The 25,400-nt window shown below is 35.2% G+C and overlaps 1 protein-coding gene across 1 annotated transcript in view; it reads right to left on the bottom strand.

Annotated features, from left to right (window-relative positions):
• Window positions 1–25,400, bottom strand: part of LOC115215038 (E3 ubiquitin-protein ligase RNF31) — a 69,079-nt gene that overhangs the window by 41,378 nt on the left and 2,301 nt on the right. Inside the window, exons 2-5 of the mRNA XM_029784175.2 lie at window positions 9,786–9,824; window positions 5,129–5,333; window positions 3,192–3,323; window positions 883–1,068 (exon numbers count right to left, since the gene is read on the bottom strand). Coding sequence (XP_029640035.1) covers window positions 883–1,068; window positions 3,192–3,323; window positions 5,129–5,333; window positions 9,786–9,796 — 534 coding nt within the window. The 5' untranslated portion in view covers window positions 9,797–9,824. The remainder of the gene's footprint in view (window positions 1–882; window positions 1,069–3,191; window positions 3,324–5,128; window positions 5,334–9,785; window positions 9,825–25,400) is intronic.

The following is a 25,400-nucleotide window of genomic DNA, read 5'->3' as shown; positions in this document are numbered from 1 at the left end:
AGACCCCTCATTTTCGTATCCATAGATGTAGACTAGTTCTTTTTGGGCAAATGTGAATGTTGTTTAGAGTGTGGTTGGTCTTGTGCAAGGCCTTCCTTCACTAAAAAGCTTCAAGCACAGGCACCACTTGACTTTTACATCTCTATTAAGTGTTTTTAACATCTTTACTATGGCTGGCTACAGCTGAAAAACGCAAAACACACAATGAAAAATTCTATGAAGGGATACAGGTATGTGTCAGTTTGGATGGTAATTCTCTGTACACCAGCTACAAAAAGTACCCAATGCTGCTACATCTATGCAAAAGAGTGTAGGTCCCTAGCAGAATTGAAAAGCTATACCTGTGATGCTCATGTTTAAGAGAACAATCCAGTGATAACATTGCTCAAAATTGAGCCGCAGCCATCATGTATGTATGTGTACGTATGGGCATGGGGGTTATGTTAAATGATTCTCTTTATGTATATATAGTCCCAATTGTCGCAATATCATGAACTACTCCCTCAAAATTATATGCTGCACATAATCATTTTGTGGTATTATCCTGACAATAAGGCTGCGAGCTGGCAGAAACGCTAGCATGCCGGGCGAAATGCATAGCCATATTTCGTCTGCTGTTACATTTTGAGTTCAAATTCCGCTGAGGTTGACTTTGCCTTTCATCCTTTCGGGGTCGATATAATCGACTTAATCCGTTTGTCTGTCCCCTCTGTGTATAGCCCCTTGTGGGCAGTAAAGAAATAGGTATTATCCTGACACACAGCTATTCTCGCACATACACCTATAATATGATTCAAATTGTTGTTTTATGTTATCCCATTGATGACCATCACTCATTATCAAGCTATCTTCAATCCACTGTCAAACATCTTTGCCACTTACTTTCTTTATAAAGCCAGGATATGGATGCTTGTCCTTCATGAAATTTACCAGTTCACACTGCGCAATAGCAAGATCTATAATCCATGATATGAGTGCTGCCTTGTCTGCAATCATACTTTTTGATATTTTAGCTCCGTTGGAAGAATCCGGGGTGAATCCAATCTTTTTTAGAATATTATCAGCACCCTAGAATAACAGAAAATCAACTTAAAACATGAAAAGTGAAAGAAACAAACAGAAAATAAAGAACTACTAAAGACTAAAATCAGAAAGTAACGATGAATCATCATCATCATCATTTAACGTCCGTTTTCCAGGCTAGCATGGGTCGGACGGTTCGACAGGGGTCGGGTAAGCCATGGAGGCTGCACCAGGCTCCAGTCTTGTTTGGCAGTGTTTCTACAGCTGGATGCCCTTCCTAACGCCAACCACTCCATGAGTGTAATGGATGTTTTTTACATGCCACCAGCACAGGGGCCAGAGGAGGCTGGCAAATGGCCACGATTGGTGCTTTTACGTGTCACCAACACGGACGCCAGTCAAGCAGCGCTGGCATCTGCCACATTCAGACGGTGCCTGTTATTACTGTCATTACATGGCTGTTATCTTCCATGTAAGTGACCACAGCACATAGTAGTTCTATGTGTGTGTCACTGCAACTAGCATGTATGTAAACAACAACAAACCATAGCTGTGACTATTACACACCATAGTATTTACACTGGATCTAGTATGTAAAATGACTACAACACACCTTATCTCTGTGGCACTGTATCTAGCATATAAAATAACCATTACACATCATAGCTGTGTGTCCCTGTAAAATTACCACTACATACCATAGCTATGTGTCATATCTAGAGTGTAATGACTTAATAGATAGTGTATATGTGTATAAAATGACCACTACAAACCATAGCTGTGGAGATGACCACTAGACACCACAGCCATATGTATAAATGACCATTATATAATGTATCCGTCTGTTAGTATATGTTGTCAGTGTAAGTGATCAGATTTCATCTAATGATGCACAAATGCACTACACAAATATTTTCACCAATCTACACACTTTACTCTGTCAAATGCAATGTTTATTTATTCATGCTGTTTTCAATTAATCATGCATTACTTCATTGTTTATTTTTAGAATGACATTGTGGGAAAGGTATGAGCAGCCAGATCTGGATAGTTTAAACATAAAACAAGTAGAATATTTGGGCCGAATATGGTCAGTTTAAATACTAAAGGGCCAATGTATAAATGAATGACAACCATCAAAAATCAATGATTAACTATTCTACTGGTCAATATTTACTTAACCCATGTAAGATAATTGGGATGCTGCATCAGCCAGCCATCTACTGTATAAGAAAGAAAAGAAAACTGATCACTCCAAAAATCAATATTCTTTTCTTTGTCTACAGAGATTTAGATATTTGTTTAGAGTTTTAAATAATAACACCATTTTTCCTTTTGCATTTCATAAATATAACTCTTTGATGTAGAAGAATCAAGTAAGCATTGTCTCTCAAGTAAGATTTGTCTCTTCATCATCATCATTGTTTAACGTCCGCTTTCCATGCTAGCATGGGTTGGACGATTTGACTGAGGCTTCAATCTTGATCTGGCAGAGTTTCTACAGCTGGATGCTCTTCCTAACACCAACCACTCTGAGAGTGTAATGGGTGCTTTTACATGCCAGTCAGGCAGTACTGGCAACGGCCTCGCTCGAATCTTTTACACATGCCACCAGTACAGAAGCCAGATAGCCGCTCGGGCAACGATCACGCTCAGATGGTGCTCCTAAACACCCTACTAGCACGGGGCTCGAGTACCAGTAAGAATATATTATGGGTAGTTGAATCACATTTTGTGTAGTAACTAATAATACATCATCATCAGCAACATCATCATTGTTACAAAGAGCACAAATTTCTGTTCTGCATGCCAATGTAAAATAGGATGGTAAGAGGAAGTTTCCATTATTGCTGGAATTTAGTCTGATTGTTTTTGTCAATCAGTTTTGTAACTATACTATTTCACTTTTTTTTTAGAAAAAACTGACATCCTGTTCAGAGGGCGACAGTATACTCTTGATCAATTAAAAGCCATGGAAACTGGGGTGACCGGCCCTATAAGTCCTAGAACTCAAGACAGTAATATCCAAGAGTTGATGATGATGTACTTATGGCATTTGCAAGCCTAGCTATTCTTCCTTACATACCCCTCCACCACCACTACTACCACCATGACAGTTTAGAGAAAAAAATTGATTAGAAATGAAAGAAATGAATGAAGCTACTTACTTTCACTTTTTTAATATCATCATAACATCTTTTGGGAATTATCTGCGGTTTGGTACTAGCTGTTGCTTTTAGCAGATCATTACAAAGATTTTGAAGGTATAACAAGAAATTTTGGATGATAAGTAGATTGCTCTAAAAAAGAAAACATTTTTTTTAAAAATGGAATTAGATATCTCTCTAATAAGGGTTTACTACTAATTATTTCTCACTAGTGTTAATATTGACAACAAATAAAACACAGTAAAATTTTTAAGGGTTTCATGAATTAAATAAAACAAAAACAAACAGGAGTACAGCATAATTAATTGTATTAATTATAAGGAAGAAAAACAAGGGATATTTCAACGTTTCAAACAGTGATTTTCCATAAAGGAAAGATAGAAAAGAAAAAGGAGAGAAGAAAAAGAAAGAAAATGTTTGGTGTTTCTTCTATAATGTATGTAGTAAGTTGAAAATGGGTAAAATTTATTTATTCCTTTTCATACCAACCTGTCTGAAACCACCCCTGATTGTATGATACAAGTTCCCTGTATACAAGTATTCTTAATATCTGTCATCAAAATTTCATGTTAGTTTGTGTTCCAAACACCAGCTTAATGATGACAAAATTATTTTAATAAATTATTTATTATTTTCAAAATTAAATGACATACGGACCATGTACCAACAGAAAAATGGTAACAAATGGGTTAAAAATTACCACTATTTCTAAATCATTTCACTAATATACGTGGTTCTTAAATCCCAGAATTTAATCACAGAAGACAAAGAGTAAATTATTTTTTTAATGCTAAACAGCACCACATAATATACCAATCGATTTGAACCAACATTGTGTGAAATAAACAGATGGAAACCTCTTGTCTCTTTTATGTAATATTTTCAGATATACACAAAAATGAATCAGTCAGACCAGTTTCAATTCTGTCAGGTTGATCCATCTTTAGCAACTTAGAAAATAAATCATCAAATTGCTGGTGTACAAACAGTGTTTTGATAATGAGCCAATAATTTATCAAGTTATTTTATTCAGCTCCAAAGTAAAATCCATTGAAAATTTCAACACACCATATTTGCATCTTCAAATCTCACAAAAAAAGGAATCAATATTGATTACTACTAAACATATATAATAATTATTTTAACCAGAGGCAAATGTATTTTTGTATATAATTTGGATACTTAAGTATGAGTAAAGATACAGTAAATTAAACTATTTCGTCTAAAAGGGAGAATAAGAAATTGTATAAAGACAAAATTGAATACTGATCGAAATAATCAACCCAATCGATATTATTGGAAATATTCTTCACAATAATCGTGGCAATGGTAATGAAAGGGATAAGGAGGAAGAGGGGGAGATAGTAGTTGGAAACACTGAGGTGCTGGGAAGTAGATACTATAAGTGACAAAGAGGTGCAGTGCCTGAGAATTGATTCAAAGCTGTTTTTAGGCAATATAGCTATTAATAAAGCATCCATTGTTAAGAGTGTTTGGTGATGCTAAACACATGCATTATTGACGGTTCACAAATATTGAGGGAGGAATTACTTAGGCAAAAGTAATGCTGCTAGTAATATAAATTTCAGATGACTGGAAGACTATATTATGTGGCATACCTCAGAAGGATTAACTAATCTCTACCAATTAATCCAATATTGTACCACTTGAGTATCTACCAGCCTTTCAAGATGCTCTGTTGTGTTTATTTGACAGTAGTTACCTTCCTATAATTGACTGTAAAACATAAGTTATCTTGTATTAAGAACTTGGAGCATGTGGTTTCTTGCTTGATAAAAGAATAATTTCATTGTTGCATTTATAATGAAGACTTTTTTTTATAGATGCCATCGTGTGATATCCTTTGGTTTTTCAACTTAATTTCCAAAACAGACAGACGGATGGTAAAACAAAATAGAAGAGATCTAGCTACTCACTTCTCCATTTTTAATGATGAGATCAGTAAAATCATGTTTTTCAAACTTCATATTCAACTTACAATACACATACAAGATTTGTAAAGTAATGTGATGTAAGTTTGCCATGCTGAAGCCATTTAATATCATTTTTTTCATATTCTCTCTGATTACTGCTACTTTAGTCTTCGTGTCAATTTGCTGGCCTTCTTCTTGGCTTGGACACCTATAACAAAGAGAACAACTGTTTGACATTTTACAATTTACATTAGATAAATCAACAAATTAAGACAAATGGAAGGTTGGTGTATCGTGTTACAGTTTTCTAATAACCTTAGCAACAAGGCCTGAAATTTGTTGGGGAAAGGGCTACTAGTTAGTTACATAACCCCAGTGTTCAACTGCCCTGACCCTCAAAAAATGAAAGGCAGTCAACCTTGGTGACATTTGAACTCAGAATGTAAAGCTGGCAGAAATGCCACTAAGCATTTAGTCCAGAATGGTTTCAATTCTGTGAGCTCATTGCCTTACAGTTCTTTCTAATAACAACCCAGAATGGTAACTGATAATTACTTTTCAGCAAAGTATACTAAGGCAAATTAAGTAATATATTTAAGTTGATAATAGGGCATTTAAACCATCTAGTCAATGGATGACAAATGTCTATAATAGATTTAATTTGTCCACCCAAAGGCAATAAATTCAATATTTTCAACATTAGGGTGTTTTATACTGATTTCTTTTCTTTTTTAAATGTACAAGGATGAGTAGAACTGAAGATATATATATTTATATATATATATATATATATATATATATAAAACTAAGGTTAATTTTTCAGCAAAATAATTCTATAGGAGAAGTTGACAAAAAAATGCAATGTGATCTAGATTTTAATCCTAATCTCCAAATTTTTTAACGACTCATCTAAATCTAATTCCTAAAACAATGATCAATTATGAAATACGTAATTGGTTAATAGCCTGCTTAGCTTTTGTGTATCTAATAGCTACATTACAGAAAACATTTAAACACAATATAGCATTATTTCATTCTAACACTCAATGGTCTATCAGATGGGAAACGGTATATAGCAACTGGAGCATACTGCATTTCTTTTACTGTCCAGTCACTTCCTGTGTGTCACTTAGTTCTGGTAAAAGTAGAGTTAGAATACAAGAATTTCTATTTAACTCTTTAGCTGATGATGTGATTTCTATCAGAGCATTTGGGGGCTAAGATTATTAATGCTACAGTTATCTTGTTGTGTATATGTATGAGGGGAAGTCAAAAATTATCCGCACTTCCGTCATCACATATCTCTTTTATTGTCACACTACTTTCTGCATATGCATGCTTACAGTTGGTACTATTGTGATCATGTGATTGAAGTTTGAGCCTGATCGTGCCATTTTTCTTTCTGGCTTTACAGTGTAAGCATGGCCACTCCACTAGCAATGTGCACCAATGAAGAACAAAGAGCAGTGACCTGAGAGATGGTAATGGTGAACCGGCTCACCATTACCATCTCTCGAGCTTGCTGAATCTTCTTGTCAGTGGTGGAGGTTGACAGGCATCCTGCTCCCTCTTTGTGCATCATGCTTGTCTGGCCACTTTTAAACTTCTCAATCCACTCATACACACTTCTAGGTGGTAGTGAACTTTCCCCATACTGTGCTTAAAAGCCTCTGATGAATTTCAGCACCTGACACACCTTCCAACCAGAGAAATCAGATCGCTGCTCTTTGTTCTTCTTTGGTGAACATTGCTAGTGGAGTGGCCATGCTTACACTATAAAACCAGAAAGAAAAATGGCGAGATCAGGCTCAAGCTTCAAACATGTAACCACAATAGTACCAACTTTAAGCACTCATGCGCAGATGGTAGTGTGACAATAATAAAGATATGTTATGGTGAAAGTGTAGGTAATTTTCGACTTCCCCTTGTACTTTACTGAGTGTTTAGGAATGAGTGAACATGTAGCCACAAGGACTATGTGAACTGCAACTCATAAACCTTTTGCACTCAACATTTAACTTTTTCTACAACGATGTCTAAACACGTAAAAGAAAACCTCAACAACCATGCACTTTAACCATACTCCTCCTAATTACATAGAATTCACATCTATTATTTCTCTTACGTCTCATATCTCCTGTCTCAACTATACTTTACAGTTCAACTTCATTTCTAAATGCAGTGACTATTATAACATTAAATCTACTTCTGCCACCCATGTCCCATCTATACAAAGTAACTTCTAGTTACTCTAACTCAAAGTCTCTTTTTACCATTCCTTGTCTTCCTCCATCTCTCACTGAAAACATCTAACTTGCCTCACCTCTTTCTCTCAAGTTGTTAGCCTAAAGATGGCCTTGATCAAGCAGACCTATAACAAATGATATTCCAACTACCTTTTTTTCCTTTTTAATCTATTGTTTCCATGCCGGTGGCACGTAAAAGGGCACCATTCGAGCGTGATCGTTACCAGCATTGCCTTACGAGCAAGGTCATTGCCAGTACCGCCTGACTGGCCCCCGTGCCGGTGGCACGTAAAAAGCACCCACTACACTCTCAGAGTGGTTGGCGTTAGGAAGGGCATCAAGCTGTAGAAACTCTGCCAGATCAAGATTGGAGCCTGGTGCAGCCATCTGGTTCGCCAGCCCTCAGTCAAAATCGTCCAACCCATGGTAGCATGGAAAGATGATGATGATGAGATAAGAATCCAGTATCACAACATGCAACATGTCCTTTTCTAAGACAGTAAGATGTGATTTAAGGGAAATTTGGCTGCAAGGAAATTTCTAGCAAGTTTAAATGACTACAAAGTGGTTTACTAATTGACTCATTTCTCTAAAATCATAATCTTTGATAACTTCAATATACACAGTGTAGGCTCTCTAACTCCTCCTACACTTAACACTGCTAGTGCAGAGATCAAATCATTTGCGACTTAATTGTCGGTGCCAGTTATTCTCCTTACCACCTGCTTATATCCTTGCCTGACATACCAATTCTGTAAATATCCTGACCCTTTAACTTAGTTATCGTCATCTCTATTTCCATCAGCTTCTCTCATTATTTCCTATCCAATGCTTCCACAGCACACCATCCTACAGCATAATGCCAGCCCCCCCCCCACCACCACCACCACCACCACTGCACTCCCAGGTAGTCCCAGTCAACTAGTAGGTTAAATCAAGGATCTACTACTTCTATGCTAACTACTCCTTTCAGCAAATATGTGTCATCTCTGATCCACCTGAGATACTTAAGCAGATGATCGGCATCTTCTTTCTAAGTGTGTCTGTCCATCTTCCTCACAACAGAAATTAAAAGAAAACAGCATCAAATAACTAAACAAGGAAATGACAAAAGAAAATAGTAAACCACATAGAAACAGAAAAGTGACAAGTGTTAGTAGCCAATATAAACCTCAAAACAAATACTAAAACATTTTGGAGTAATTGGCATCAGGAACAACAACAATACCGGCTACACAACACTATGTCACAACAACAATAACAGTCACAACACTATGTCACAACAACAATAACAGCCACACAACACTATGTCACAACAACAATAACAGCCACACAACACTATGTCACAACAACAACAGCCACACAACACTATGTCACAACAATATACCCAAGCTGCAACACTGAGCAACAACTCTTATCAGGTATTTCTGAACAATCTCTCACCACACAATAGAGCCAAACACAAATAAAAAATTACCCATTTTCCATCTAGACTGATTTTAACCTCTATCTTCCAAGAGACACCCAAAACACAATAGGGAAATCTAAAAACTTAAACGCCAAACAAAATCAGAAACACACACCCAAAATCCTAATGTCTGAAGAAATTATTGTTCTCAACATCACCTGCAACTACTCATACTAACACTGCCAAATCCCAAAAATCTGGTAAAATTACTACCTGCTTTTATAGCCAGCTGATGCAGGTAGTTTATCCCTTCCCCCTCTGACTTTTAGTTCATGCAATTAAAAAAACAGCATTATTTATGAGATGACCCAATACATTCTAAACACAAGGATTCTTCTTCAGGATCAGAAAATACTTCATCCTTTATAAGTTGCAGACTTTTTACAATAATTAAATGTCATCCATATTGGAATATTGCTCATAAATCTGGGACGGTGCTTCTGATACACAGAGGACTATATCCAAAAGAACTGACTGACAAATATTCACATCTCACCCAGATGTATTGTTTCTTTTGTCAACAACTTCTACCTTAGCTAGAACAGCATATGCTTCTCTGAACAAGCTAATTGCATACCTTATCCACTTGTACATACCAAAAGGACTCATCTTTGTGTTATCTCTATTTTATTTCACCCTCCAGCTGTTTACCTGATCATTACTCCCTCGAGCCACAACTATTAGGAATTCTTCCTCCACATTTTTCCGACAGATGTTTGACTTAAAGAAGTTCAAGCTAAACATCAACTCCATTGATCTCATCCATCTGAGAGGTCCTGTGAATGACATCAACACTGTCCCTTCTCCTTTGGTTAATTAATTAATTAGAGCCAGACCTTTTAAGACCTTATATATAACATTACAGATGAGAATGAAAAAACATAATAGCAAAAGAATATCACAAAATACTTTGATTGGAAATACAAAAGAAAAAAAATAAACTTACTTAGTTTCCATATTCTCCTCTCCTGGTTTATCTATAATGCTGAAACAGAAAGAAAATTATTAAAGTAAATACTTGTTTCAAATTTTGGCACAAGGCCAGCAATTTTGGCACAAGGCCAGCAATTTTGGCACAAGGCCAGCAATTTTGGAAAAGGGGCTAAGTTGATAACACAGACCCCAGTGTTCAACTGATACTTATTTTATCAACCCCCAAAAGATGAAAGGCAAAGTTAACCCAACTCAGACTGTTAAGTTGGAAGAAATGCTGCTAAGCATTTTGCCCAGCATGCCAGAAGCTCCAACATTTCAGAGTGCTTGCATATCAATCTGAGGACAGTGCAGAGGATTCAGAAAGAGTTGGACGAGTCTAATAGTGATTACAAAGGTACAGCAGCTTGGAAAACTCACTCTGGTCATTCTGATAAGAAAAGAACACCTGAATTTGTTGGCAAGATCAGAGCCATGATTGACAATGATCCCTCCAAGTCAATCAGGCCCATCGCCAGGGACATAGGAGTGTCTGAGTTTCTAATCAGGCAGGTAGTGCATGAAGACATTCAGTATTCTTCATCCAAAATGGGAAAGGGCCAATTTTTATCCCAAGTCATCAAGAACAAGATTAAAGACCATGCTACAAAGTGTTTGAACAAACTCAAGCATCCCCTCCAACTGAACATGCTTTGGTTTTTCTCAGATGAGAAAAATTTCTGCCAGGATCAAATGGTGAACACAGAACAACTGTTGGCTTCTTGTGTCCACAAAACATGTATCGAGAGTGATAAAAATCAAAAATTCAGTCAACATCACGGCGTTTGGAGTGATCACTAGTGATGGTGACTTTATGCCACCATTCATCTTCCCACACAGCCCCAGACTCAACACAGAAGCCTACATCAAGTGCCTAGAGAAGGTAGTGCTGCCCTGGGTCAAGAGCATAGCTGCTGGAAGACCCTTTGTCTGGCAACAGGACTCTGCACCATGCCACACAAGCAGAAGAACTCAGTCATGGCGGTCAGACAATTTCTGCAACCACATCACCCCTAACATCCTAACTCCCCAGACTGCAACCACCTTGATAATTATGTGTAGGGTGCAGTTGAATGAGAGACCAACAAAACTCCTTGCAACACCAAAAATGAACTGAAGGCAAGAATTATCGGAGCATTCACCAACTTAAACAAGGAGATCATCCAGAAGAGTTGCAGGAGATTCCAGGCAGTGGCTGAAGCCAATGACAATTTTATTGGATAAATTTACTCTTTAGTATTTCAAGAAATTGAGAACCATTGCTCTAGATGATATGTCATAATTACCAAGAGGCCATACGAGAAGGGGAGATAATCAAAAGATTCAAGGATTCTCCAAAGTTGACATGCCATTAAAGAAAAGGAGAGGTTTACTGTCTGGTGATACAAGGACACTGATCATTTCTCTCAGTTCATTTTGTTTAAATTATGCTAATTACATACACCATAAATGTGTTCTACTCAGTTTTGTATAAGTCAAACAATTGTCAAGTTGATGACAGCTGTTAAGCTTATCTCCAAACAGAAACCTTTCCATTTTCTTCAGGACATCAATTTTTGAATTCTGAGATTACCTCCCCTCCATAAGCGGAGTTGGATTTAACCCTTTAACATTTAAACTATATCTGACCAAAATATTTTATCTTATGTTCAAGCCAAACAGATCGAGTCTCACACCTACATTACAATGTCATTCTAAAGATAAACAATTACATCACTGAAAGACAGAGCAATCTGAATGCTAGAGTTAGGTGTTATCTATCAGGTTGAGTAAAAAGTAAGCAACATTTTGAACCACAAAGAATTTGTACCGGATTTTTACAGAGTTTTGAATTTTTTTTAAACATCTTTTTGCAATTGTCTAATACAGACATCGATTTTTTTCATCATTGTTACAATAATCTGAAATGGACTGTCAGATATTTGGGCAATTTTGCTATTCAACTTCAAAAAAAAGTGTAAAACAGTTGAAACTGCTTGTGACATCAATGAAATGTTTGGTGAGGAAATGACTAGTGAGTAGTCAGCTTAAAAATGGTTTAAACGATTTCACAGTGGAGACCTAAGCCTTGAAGCTCATGAGCATAGTGGAAACTCATCTGTCATCGACGATGGTCAATTAAAGACTGTCAGTGAGAAAGATCCACATAAAATCACTCGAAAGCTAGCAAAAGAACTTCAAGTTAGCCAGAAAACTGCCTGCAACTATTTGCATGCGATCGGAAAATCAAAAAAGCTCAACAAATGAGTACCACACGGTTTGAATGAAAATCAGAAAATGTACAGATATGAAATTTGCTCGTTACTTCTTCTCCATCACCAGACCAATCTATATCTCAACCGTATTGTAACTTGCAATGAAAAGTGGATTCTGTACAATAATAAAAAATGTTCTTTGCAGTGGTTGGACCAAAATGAAGCACTGAAAACCTTCCCTAAACCCGAGCTCTTCAAAAAGGTTATGGTGACTGTTTGGCGATGTACTGCTGGACTCATCCACTATAACTTCTTAAAACCTGGAAAAACCATTACTGCAGAAACATATTGCCATGAAATTGCCAAAATGAATGAAAAACAGCTACTCCTCCATCACAGACTGGTCAACAGAAGAGGGCCAATCATTCTTCATGACAATGCTCGACCACACATTTCACTAATGACACTCCAGAAGTTGAGGGAACTTGGCTATGAAGTTCTTCTCCATCAAGCTTATTCCCCACCACTTTTTCAAGCACCTTGATGGTTTCCGGTTAGAAGAGTTGAAAAATCAGACCAATGCTGAAAGTGCATTCAAAGAGTTCATCAGCTCCAAAACTTCAGATTTTTATGTTACCAGAATAAACAAACTTGTAACTCGACAAAAACATGTTGATTGTAATGAATATATTGTGGTGAATTTCATGCTTCAAAATGTTGCTTACTTTTTACTGAGCCTGATAGTAATTATGATAAATCAAAAATTTTTGCTGGAATGTATTTCATATACTTTGTTATTTTAGAGAAAGTTTAAGAAAAGAAAAACAATGGAATATTTACTGATAGGGTGACTCAATACTGAGAGTAGAGTCAAATTTATTGTAAAATATAAAACATCTTAAATTAGATGTTCTATAACACATAGTTTTATTTATTTGACGATGCAAACATATACAGAAACAACAGTGCTATTATCAATAGAAAATAAAATTTTTACTGTATAATACATTCAAAAAATGTGTTCAAAAGATTTACATAAGCTCCTCTCTCTTCTATGTGATTGTTTTCAAGTGTGTATTTGTCTCTATACATATAGTGCATGTGTAAGTAGCTATGTATGTATATTATGATGAGCATCTACATGTGTAACTAAGTGCATGTGTGTGTGTATGTATGTATATATATATATATAATAAAGGGTAAAATTAATTAATTAAATAATAATTTTACCAAGTAGCTCGGTATGTTAAAAGAACCATTATCGGTAAACTTAAACAAAAATTTTTATAATTATGAGTATAATTATAATTAGGTTTCAGCAAAAATTTGCTTCACCACATACTGAAATTTAGAAATAGTTAAAAAACTATTTCTCTACCATAAGAAAGTCTCCCAGACTGGTGAAGCAAATTTTTGCTGAACCCTAATTATAATTATACTCATAATTATAAAAATTTATATATATATATATATATATATATATATACGCACACACATATGCTTATGTGTGTATGTACGTTTAACTGCATGCATATAAATATTTTTTTATGTGTATGCATGCATTCTTTCTTTATTAATTATTAGAATTCTTCTTATAAGGAAAGTATTGATTTCAAGCAAGGAAAGGAAACTATACTCCATTGCTGGAATTTGAAAAGTTTTGCTTTATTTTACTGTTCCGTTTACAGATTAGGTGGTTACTTGTGTTGCCCAAAAACCTTAACTTCTCAAGACAGTGATTAAACATTTGCAAGGGATCATAACTTCTGGCGATTTGCTGTGCTTGAAAAGACACTTCAAGCTAAATAAAATCACAGCATTCCATCCATACATACAGGTATGTCCTTTATGGCCATGTCCCCCACCACACACTCAAAATCTGTCCTCTGTCAAAACTTCTCAGTAACCCATCTTCCCAACACTCCCACCACCTGCTGTGGGCCACTCCCCTACCACCAGTTACGAACCATTCCCCTACTCCACTCTTCCTCATGCACCTTGCCTGCTGCAGGCCCCTCCACTCTTCCTTGCATGCCTATCTGCACACTCCCCATGCCCTCACATACTTACCATACCCCACCTCCCAACCACCCCAAATTCTCTCACCATCACTTGCTACACTCAACTCTAAGCAACTCCCCTCGCACTGTTATGGAACACCTCTGTCTGTAGGAGTGGCTGTGTGGTAAGTAGCTTGCTTACCAACCACATGGTTGCGTGGCATCTTGGGCAAGTGTCTTCTATAGCCTCGGGCCGACCAAAGCCTTGTGAGTGGATTTGGTAGACGGAAACTGAAAGAAGCCCGTCGTATATATGTGTGTCTGTGTGTGTGTGTGTGTGTGTGTGCGTGCGTGCGTGCGTGCGTGTGTGTGTATGTTTGTACCCCCAACATTGCCGAACACACCGATGCCGGTGTGTTTACGTCCCCCGTAACTTAGCGGTTCGGCAAAAGAGACCGATAGAATAGGTACTAGGCGTACAGAGAATAAGTCCTGGGATCGATTTGCTCGACTAAAGGCGGTGCTCCAGCATGGCCACAGTCAAATGACTCGAACAAGTAAAAGAGAGTATCCCGTATCCCCTCTGTACTAATTATCCTCCTCGCACCCCACCCACCCATCACTGTTCACTGCAGGTAAGCCCCCCCCCCCGGTATATCTCCAACGCCATCTCTGTATCATACTCTCAGCTCTCTCCTGGGCACCACTCCCTCTCAAATTATTGCTTGAAAGCTGGTATCAATATAAACCGTTAGTGACAATTATAAAAACAAATAAAATATTTAATGAATATTAAAAATATGATCCCCTAGCATGGCCGCAGTCGCATGGCTGAAACGTTTAAAAAATGTATAAAATAATTATATTCTAACAGTTTACATAACCCTGATATTCGAATAAATAAATAAATAAAACTAATGAATGATGTTTCAAATTTTAGCACAAGGCCAGGAATTTCGGGGGAGAAGACAAGTCGGTTACATCGCCCGCAGTGTTCAACTGAATGCGAAAGGATTAAAGACAAATCGACCTTAACGGAATACTATTGAATAATATTGTATGTATGTCAATAATAATACGAAAATACAGCGGTTGAATGCTGGGTGGACGGTGACAAGAAACATGAGAGATAAGTTTTAAAACAATTATATAACGAGAGAGGGGTGAGAAATGCGAACAAAAAGAATACTTGAAGAGAAGGAAAATAAAGGGATGAAGTGAAATGTGACATTTCAAGATTTATTTTAAGGCTAGACTGAGTAAAACAATTTAGTATCATAACTATGTAACATTTTCAGAATTTGAAATAATTTGTGAAGGGCAGTTTATAGAAATAATTGAAATAGAACCACTTTGCGGCAACCCGGAAATAATTAAATAAAGTTTCTGAAGGAATTGTTACTTCGACAAATTGAGAATTATTATTTAAATAAAATTGGAACCAATTCCGGTAATTCACCTATCAGCCACACCTTTTACAAACTGGTTTTTAATCACTCAAAACACTTAAACAGTACTTCAGGAATGTCGGTAAATCTAAACTGTTACATCCGTATGACAGGTGTAATGATCGACAGACTTTCGGGCAAGGAACTGGGGGGGGGGGGCTGTGAAAGAATATTTTGTTAAAAAAAATTTAATCGTTTACATTTCTGCCTGCCAATTCCGTGCCCTTTTCCAGTAAATATTTACCATTACACCTGTCACATGAGACGGATGTAATATTATGTATTACTTAAACTTTATTATTTAAATATTTCGCCCATTCATTGAAACAAACTAAAATTTCACAAGGAGGCGTGGATCCTTTTTTTATATATAAAAATCTGAACTGTATGTCTCTTTAAGACAAAAAAGGACAATCTTTGGTATTAGTAGCGTATATCTCTGCATTAAACCAAAATGTCGAGAAATAGTCTATCAATCAGTCTTTAATTATCGATTTTATTTAATTAGCATTACATAGTAAGTTAATAGGTCGATAGTTTTTTAATCTTTTTTGTTTTAAATCTCTTGTAGGGACACCTTTTTGTCTGAAGGAGAAAGATTAAAATAAATTTCCAGACTGTTTTGCATGTGAATAATAATTTTAGATAGTTTCGAAAATTCAATCTTTAAGTTCTTAAAGAAAAACTGTGGGAAAGCAAGCAGACTCAACGATTTTTTTTTCATTCGAATTGAGCAAAAAGCTTTATCAAAATAAATTTTGTCAGAATCTGAGCAATTAAAATATGGTCGTTAATAGAATTAGTTCTAATGTCTTTTCCATTGTATCAAAAATCATCAATTTACCTAGATCTTTAAGAACTGGTTATCACCAGAAACGCGTACTGATTTGTTTGAGGGGAAAAAAAAAACTAAATTTAATATATTTCCAGAATTATTATCTGATTTTAGAATATAAGATGTGTTCTATGGCTAAAAATATCTCAATGTTTTAATTGTCAAGTTACAGAGTTTTTATAGTTTTTCTCAACCTTTTTTCTCCCTTGTGATTTTTGTGTGGTGATGGAACAGACTGCGATGCGTACAATGGAAGTCACATAAAAGAAACAATTCTATTATACAAAATTTATTTACGAAAGAATATGTAAATATATACATCAAAAAGAAAAAAAATAGTCGACGATTATGCAGTATTCAAAAACAGATAAGAAATCGATTTGGTCTGAGAACTTAATTGGCTAATTAGTAAAACTTAAATTTTTCATTATTATCAAAAGGCCCCCCCGTTGTTTTTCACATCTGAAAACGATCAGAATATGAAAAATTTGCAACCCTGCTTGTTAGTACCAATACAGATTATCTAAAATACTGCCACAGTTTATGGACTGAAAATAAATCTCATTGCTCTAAACTACTTTCTGTCAAGTAGCTTGTTATACAACTATTATCAATAGTTTTGACAAGATATAAAATCGTCCCATTTATGGGGAAAATAAATAACTTTTCAAAAAAATAATTACTGATAACGAGGCATTTAAAATGTAATGTAACATAGGAATGAGACAGTTTACAAAGAGTACGGTAATAAATATCATATGCAGAAAAGATTGGGGGGTGGGTAATAAAGACCAGACCTGAATCATAAAAAAAAAAAATCACTAGTTTTCTGCACATCAAGGGAAAAAATTACTGGGTAAAAGGAAAATTACGTTTTCAACCACTGGGTTTAATTTGAAATTTATTGTCACAACTGTTGGGTTAAGAGAATTCTGGAAAAGAATGTAATCATGTTTCTTTTGGGAACATTAAAAAAAAAAAAGGGAAGGGGATAAAAAGAGATGACCAGTATCGTTCGCAGAATACTGCATTGAACACGGAACTAAAGCTTGATCGAGTGCTTCGTTGAAGGTGTGTGATATAATACCTGGAGATCGATTGACACTGACGATATGACATACGTGTTGCATTTGTCAGGTGTGTGTAAATAATTTTAAATAGAACATGATATAAATAAATTCATCACATGTACTTAGGATGTTTTAAAGAAATACATTGACCATAATGCTTCGGTTTACCGTCTGACGAGCTTCCCAATACAGACAATATCAAATTCCCCCAAACCAGTACTTCCTTAATTGAACTCCTCTAGCAGATATCTATTATCTCCCTTTATTCTCGAGTGATCAGAGTGCACGAACGGACAACGGTGGCTTTTTAGGGTATCATTTCCAGACTTCAGTCGACCATTGACTATCAAGAATCCTGACTTTACTCCTGGAAGCAATAAACCTTAAAAAAAAATGCATATCTCTGCCTGGCCAGTCGAACCAGTATGATCTGAAGCTCAAATTCATGGCCTACACATCAGACTGTGGTTGGTGGAAGGAATGTGCAGAGACACTCACACTGTAGTGGATTGAACATGCTCAATCCAATCCAATCGATCAATATTAACCATATCTATATCATTTAAAGCCTGGCTGGAAATCATGTATTCACGACAGTCAACTATAAAACAAGTTAAAACGTTTTTTTTTTATCTTTCAAAATGATTGATGACTGCCCCAGTAGCCATTAGCAGCTTTTTTTTTTGGGTGGATTAGTAGATTAATAATAATACCTGCAAAATTAATTCGTGTCAAAACGTAAATTTGTGAATTGTTGCTCATTGTTAATCACGTCATATATTTTACTAACAGTATCACCCGGCGTTGCTCGGGTTTGTTTCGACCCTTTAGAATTGGAATTTTTGAAAAGTAAAAATTTTGCATTATGTAGCTTGTTATTCTCTTCAAGTGAACATTTTTCTGGTTGAAATACACCGAAAAATGGCGACACAACAGTTTAAAAAATCGTAAAAAATAGGGATTTTCATAGAAAAAATGCATCCTTTTGATGTAAATAATTTTTGGTCTTAACATGGTCCGATTTGAATTTTTCTTCTACGGAAGGAAGAGCAAGCCTTCTTCTATCATACTCTCAATTTTGGTCAACTTTCGCCGCAGGGTCTCGGAGGAGATAGTGTTAGTCGAAGGCTATCGGAGCGTTTGAGTGACATTAGACCCCTAACAAACGGCCATAAACTAAATGCATCTATCTGTGTGCCACGATCGTGGCCTGTCGACCTGTACCTGACGGCCACGATCGTGGCCCGTCGCGCTTTATGTATTAAACATTTTCGAAATATTGTAGTTCATGAACTGTTCGTAAAAGATACATAACCACCCGTTTTCCTCATTTACTGGTTTCAGTTATTAGCCTGCGACTATGCTTGGGCAACGACTTGAAGTGCTTTTATAGTCGAACAAATCGACCCTAGTACTTATTTTTTAAAGCATGGTACTTATTTCATCATCACTTTTGCCGAACCGCTAAGTTATGTGGGAATGTAAATAAACCAATACCAATTGTCAAGCGGTGAAGGGGATAAACACACACAGGTGAGAGAGAGAGAGAAATAGACTGAAAATTCTGAAACAAAAAACTTGCCGCTCGTGAATTGTCCGTAAAAGATATATCACAAAATATTTGCATAACCACTAGTTTTATTCTGCATTAAATCATCAGTATATGTAAATTGATAAATGTGGTTTAAGCGATCTAATTAGGTAAGCAGAGGATAAAAAATGTTGAGTCGACATGCGTGGAGATAAAGATATACATACATGCGCAAGTATAGACAAAAATATATGTGTGTGCGTGTAATACATTGCTATACTGTATAATTATATTTCAGATAATTAATTTTTTTAAAATAATCAATCAAACGTTTTACACGATGGTGATTATTGTCGAAGATTAGTGATCATTAAGTTTACCTTAATTTTTCAATAATTTACTTTCCGTCTGACATCGTCTTATATGTACAAAGTTCGAAAGATTACGTAACAATATACATAACAATTACAGCATGGAAAACACACATTGGCCATTCAAAAACACCAATTGATCAGGCACTAGATATATATATATTATATTTTATAAGTTATTTATAAATTTAACCTTTAAAGGTATTTTTTAATATGCTGGCCATTGATAAATTTTTTTTCAAAAAATTTTATCCTATATTAGATGTACATATATATATATATATATATATGTATATATATATATATATTTCACACACACACTTCCGTGAAGGTGAGATCAACAAAAAGAAGTACTCAATCAGGTGAGAGATAAATATTGTTTAATGAATAATGAGCTACTGAATTGTTTCATGCGATGAAAACAACACAGATAGTATTTTATAATACGCCTGGTGCTTTTATACAATCTATATAAATGAAATTTAAGCACTGCTAACACACGCTAAGGACAGTATGGACCTAATAAACCCGTAATACACTTAGCAGAGTTTTATGGTAGCAAAAAAAAAAAAGCCATTGCTTTACAATTACATATATAATTTTTTTTAGGAGCATGGGCGCAAAGCAGTGTTTAGGTATGAGCAGAATTTAGGTTAGTTTGTAACATGTTTCAACTGCTAAAGGTAAATATATAGTGAAGCGTTTATCAAATCAATTTAAAACACTACTGAGATTACATTATGACACGAAAAGTAACCCGACTTCCTATTACAAAGCTGTCTTAAGTTATTTCAAACCGTTCATAATTATTGATTGTTCCCCCTTATTGTAAGGTTTTTTTCTTTCTTTCTTTTTTAACAAGGTCGGATCAGTGATTAGTAATTCTGTTAGAATCAGCTTTATTGTTGGGGTGTACATACCCACCTGACTCGTTTCTTTATAACTTCCAGAAGGAAGGATATTTTTTTTAATGAAATTCTCTACAAATACCCTTCAGATGGTGTAGATTATGGTCATATTAGGATTTAATACGAGAAAAAGAGAAAAAATAGGTTTCTTCATGTTTTCTTTTGTCTTATCTGTTTCAGTCTAGACTGGCCATGCTGGGGCACCGCCTTGAAAAATGTTTAGTACTTATTTTTTCTTAAAGCCTGGTACTTGTTCTATCGGTCTCTTTTGCCGAACTGTTAAGTTACAGGGACGTAAACACACCAGCACTGGTTATCAACTGGTGGAGTAGGGGAAAACATAGACACAAAGAAACATACATACATACACACACACTATATATATTTTATTAAGTAAGGAAATGGAGAGATATAATGAATATAAATTAATTTATTAACATTGCCTACAATTGTTTCAGTTTACACTAAAAAAAAAACAAATTACAAAACATAAAATAAAATAAGTTTGCATTTTGAATATCTTGAGTGAAATATTATCAGGGCGGAAGGACATTAAGGGAGTTACATGTTGATTGGTTGAGATATATAGATGACGTACTTCTTTCAGCTTCTGTCTACCAATCCATTCACAAGGTTTTGGTCGACAGAAGACCCTTCTAGAATTAGTTAAATGAAATATTTTAATAAAATCAAATTTTATAGCGATATTGGTATTTTCTTTTTCTTTAATTGGCGGAATTTGTAGGTATAGTGTTTTGAATGGCAAAAACCAGGAAATTTTCTTTTATTTATTTATATATTCATACGATAAATTCCTGAAGAGTGGAATAATCCTTAAAAAAAGTAATTTTTTAAACATAAGTGTAATTCTATATCATCAAAACGTATGAGAAAATAAAGCCGAGAGGTGTGCATAACCGGAAACTCGTCCAAACTCCTGAAAAATACATTTCGTAACAAATTCCGATGATCGAAATCTATACCATCTTGAAAGGTATTTACAAAAAATTTCATTACAAAATATCGATTTTCCAGAAAATTATGAGGAACAAAGATGGGGAGGAGACTTGTGTAGTTATACCTGATTTCATAGTTGACCACTCTCCAATAACTCCAAAGCTTTTTGTGCCAATTTAATAAATAATGGCACTTCCTCGTTTCCAGGGCCCCATGGATATGAAACTACAACTGTTCCTCAGTTTACACGATCCTCGACTTCACGATTGAAATCAATGATTTTGGATTTTGTCGATTTATTTTTAGTACTTTATGCATATAGAATTATCACTAACGTTTAAGTTGATTATATTTAAAATGCATTTGAAATTGAACAAGTGTCAATTGCCAATAGAGTAGATTTTTAGAAATGGTTTATAAATCGACTTCCTATAGAAGCTACTAAACAGTTTATTATAAACTGTTGGAACAATTACAAACAATATTTTTTTTTTAAATCAGACACACACGCACATAATATACACACGATTTTGTTCAGGCATTATGGATACTAACCAACTGTAGTTAAAACTCAACATATATATCCTTCAGAATAAAGAGTGAGGCGAGTATAGAGCGTTATATGCATTTATTGAATGATGAGGGAATAGAAATTAAGCATCCAACTTCATTGGCTTACATGTTTCTGGCATAAGTATAGCATTCAGAGCTATGTCGAGTTATAAACAACTAGCAGTATCGCTCGGGTTTGTAAGGGAAATAACTACAAAGCATTTTTAGAGTTATAGCCAAAAAATAGCAAAAATATGCATTAAAAATGGAAAAAAAATGATGGTAATTTTTTTTTAAATCGTTGACTCATCGTAGACATTTTTAGAGAGTTACTTCCCTTATATTTAAAAAAAATATGCATTAAAATGGGAAAAAAATGGTAAATTATTTTTAAAATCGTAGACTCATCGTAGACGCGCGCTAATACCCAGAAGGGCTCGATATGAATCACGACTATAAGATACCCGCTTTTGGTTAAACTGCACCGCAAAATGTGGGAGTAGTTAGGAATCTAAATCGGAGTAGACAGACACACAACCTTACTTTTATATATAAAGACTAGCAGTATCGCCCGGCGTTGCTCGGGTTTGTAAGGGAAATAACTATATAAGCATTTTTAGAGAGTTACTTCCCTTATAAATTCGGGCTTTCTTAGCCATTTTTGTTTTGGTGTCTTCAAGCCATGAAGTCGTTGTTCTAAAAGAACGCTGGTTTCCTTCACAACGCATTACGACGTTGATTTCTTTACACTCCCTTCCCCACAGCTTCACGAGGGAGGGAAGGGGGAGAAGCAAACAGGTGCAGCTGTGAGCGTGGACGCCAACTCCGCCGCCATCGACATACGATGCATTTTATGCATTAAAATGGAATAAAAAATGATGTTAAATTATTTTTAAAATCGTAGACTCATCGTTGACGCGCGCTAATAGTCAGACGGGCTCGATATGAATCACGACTATAAGATACCCGAATTTGGTTAAACTGCACCGCAAAATGTGGGAGGAGTTAGGAATCTAAATCGAAGGGGACAGACACTCACACAACTAGAGTTTTATATATATAGATATTACATTAAACTGATGAATTACTCAATACTTTGTTGTAAAGTACAACGGAGGTAAAGAATACGTACACCAACCGTTTTCGGCGAAACAAAAACCCTAATCCTAACTCTAAACATCGGGTGCACGCATTCTTTACTTTCGCCATAAAGTACATACTAATTATACTGCCACAAGGGGAGTAGTAGTCACCTCTCTTCCCGTAAAAGTCTATATATATATATATATATATATATATATAGCAGCGCTAGTGTAATAAGCATTATCAACTACATATACATTAACAATGGGGTTGATTATATATATATATAGATAAAAATGGTAAGACACCTCGGCATCCGAAACTCGGAGTTTTATCATGGCTACCAAATAATTGTCACATATTACACTTACAGACATATATATTTCTTTTTTTAATTTTTCATACACCCATTTTTATTAAAATTTACTTTCAGTTTAGCATTCTGCCTTATTATTTTTTCCTCTCCTATATATATAATCATGATGAATACAAGATACAGTTTATAACAATTATTCCCTACGTACGTTTCACCATTGCAGTTATTCAAAGTGCGGTTGGATGCTGAACCACAACTTCGTCAGGGAATACTTCATTGCATAAAGTTACACAGATCAACTGCTTCAAGTATGTTGAAAAGGGAATAAAAAAGAAGAGTGAGAGTGGGGAGAAGAGAGAGAAATGGAATATTTATACAATGAAATCGCCGTTTGCAAACTCCTTTCATCACGAAAAAAATCGGTTTACGAACATTTCGGGTGACGAACGGCCCTCAGGAATGAATAAAATTCGTAAACCGACGTTCCACTGTATGGATACTAACATAATACTGTACCTATAAATATATGCACACACACACACAAACAGATATTGTAATCATATCCTGTGTGTGCGCCATATTATATCTATTTCAATAAACTATTGCTTAAATTTTGTTCTTTTAATATCATTAAAAACGGATCTCCTTCGTCTCATACGCTTTTTGATTTACTCGTGGAATCAATCATCCATATAAATCGAAGGACAACTATGCTTACCTCGTTCAGAGTAGAATCTGTTTCCTAGGTTTCAAAAATATTTACGTCTTCTCTGGGAGAAAAAAATGTCGAAGGCAATGTAGGCTATAGTTTTGCAGAAAAATTAATTGCTTCGTGTACTTGCAGTTAATCGTATTCCATGTACGTTGATCAGAAATATATTTGATAGATCTAACAGCCATAATGACAACGTAACACTGGATATTTCATAGTAGAAAGCCAACACCTTTTCTAGATTTTTCTTTTTGGGAAAAACCCGTTTTTGTAAAAAAAATTTTTTTAAACTTTCACTTTCACGTAATTTTTTTAAATATATTTTTAGTAAAAATTACTATAAATTACATTAATGAAGACCTGATGTTTATCATTAACTTTAATAATTTTCTATTTTCTTAAAAGGAAAAGAAGAAAAGAAATTTTCGCAGACTCGACATCTCCAAAACAGATAATTCTCAAATGGAAAATAGTTGGCCAATTGCTTCGAGCATCTTAAAAAATGCATTCATTATTAAGAGAGCAAGGTTTTAGTGTTAAGAAACTTCACTTTAAAAAATTTTTTCAGCTATTTCATAAAGCTAATTTTTAACGCTATTTCTCTAAATGATTTGGCATTCTTTCGTTCATGTCATATCTTTATCGAAAGAATGCCAATTACAGTTTAGCGCTCTTTCTCCATCCCAGAACTTTGTTTCTTCGTAACTTTATCAATAATGCATATTTTTGCATTTACAAAAAAACCAGTCAACCTATTTATTTTTCCATTGTGAAATTAAGTGTGTGTGTGTGAAGCGGAGAAATCGAGGCTTTATAACTGATGGCAATACAAGCCATCTCAATAATGCATATTGGTGACTTCATATCAAGATTAAACAGCGCATGATTTTGCAGATAGGGCCTAGTTAGAATTTTCGGTAAAATTTTTACCGAATTTTCTTCAGGTCGAGCAGCCCATCCTTAATAAGGATATGGGATATCCGAAAAAAAAAGTGGAAATCAATACCCTTATAATCATTTGATAACTTGCTCGTGATCAATGCACAATGTAAAAAAATATTTATGACATATTCTTATTGATATTATCAACAGGAAACTGGAAGGTACGATGAAAAAAATATTGGCGCAACTACAAGTGTCCTCCCTCGACCGATATTGTTCCCTCATAACTTTCTAATAAAAAAATTGATATTTTTTTAATGAAATTTCCTACAAATACTTTTCCAGATGGTATAGATCACGATTGCATCAGAATTTGTTGGGGTTGGGGAGGGAGCGAGGTACATGAACTATCTCGCCTACACCCCCCCCCTTGGTTTTTAAATTAAATTCCGATAAATTCCTACACAATCTGAAGGGTATTAGTAGAAAAAATTCATTAAAAAATATCCGTTATTCTGAAATTTATGAGGAATCAAAGCTGGGATGGAGTTACACTTGAGTAGCTATCCAAAATTTTCAAACGGCATGAACTTTTTTTTTTTGTTTGTTTGTTTTTTTCTTCTTTTTTTTTTCATAATTTAATGACTACAAATGTCATTAACACCTACGAAACTGTAAAATTTAATTTAAAAGTTTGCATTATTGAGAATGCTATGTCGGACGACTCGG

The sequence above is a fragment of the Octopus sinensis genome, linkage group LG1 (genome assembly GCF_006345805.1).
Source record: "Octopus sinensis linkage group LG1, ASM634580v1, whole genome shotgun sequence".
Classification (NCBI taxonomy): Eukaryota; Metazoa; Mollusca; class Cephalopoda; order Octopoda; family Octopodidae; genus Octopus; species Octopus sinensis.
The sequence above is the reverse complement of the archived record's forward strand: the minus strand, read 5'-3'. Positions and strand labels throughout refer to the sequence as shown.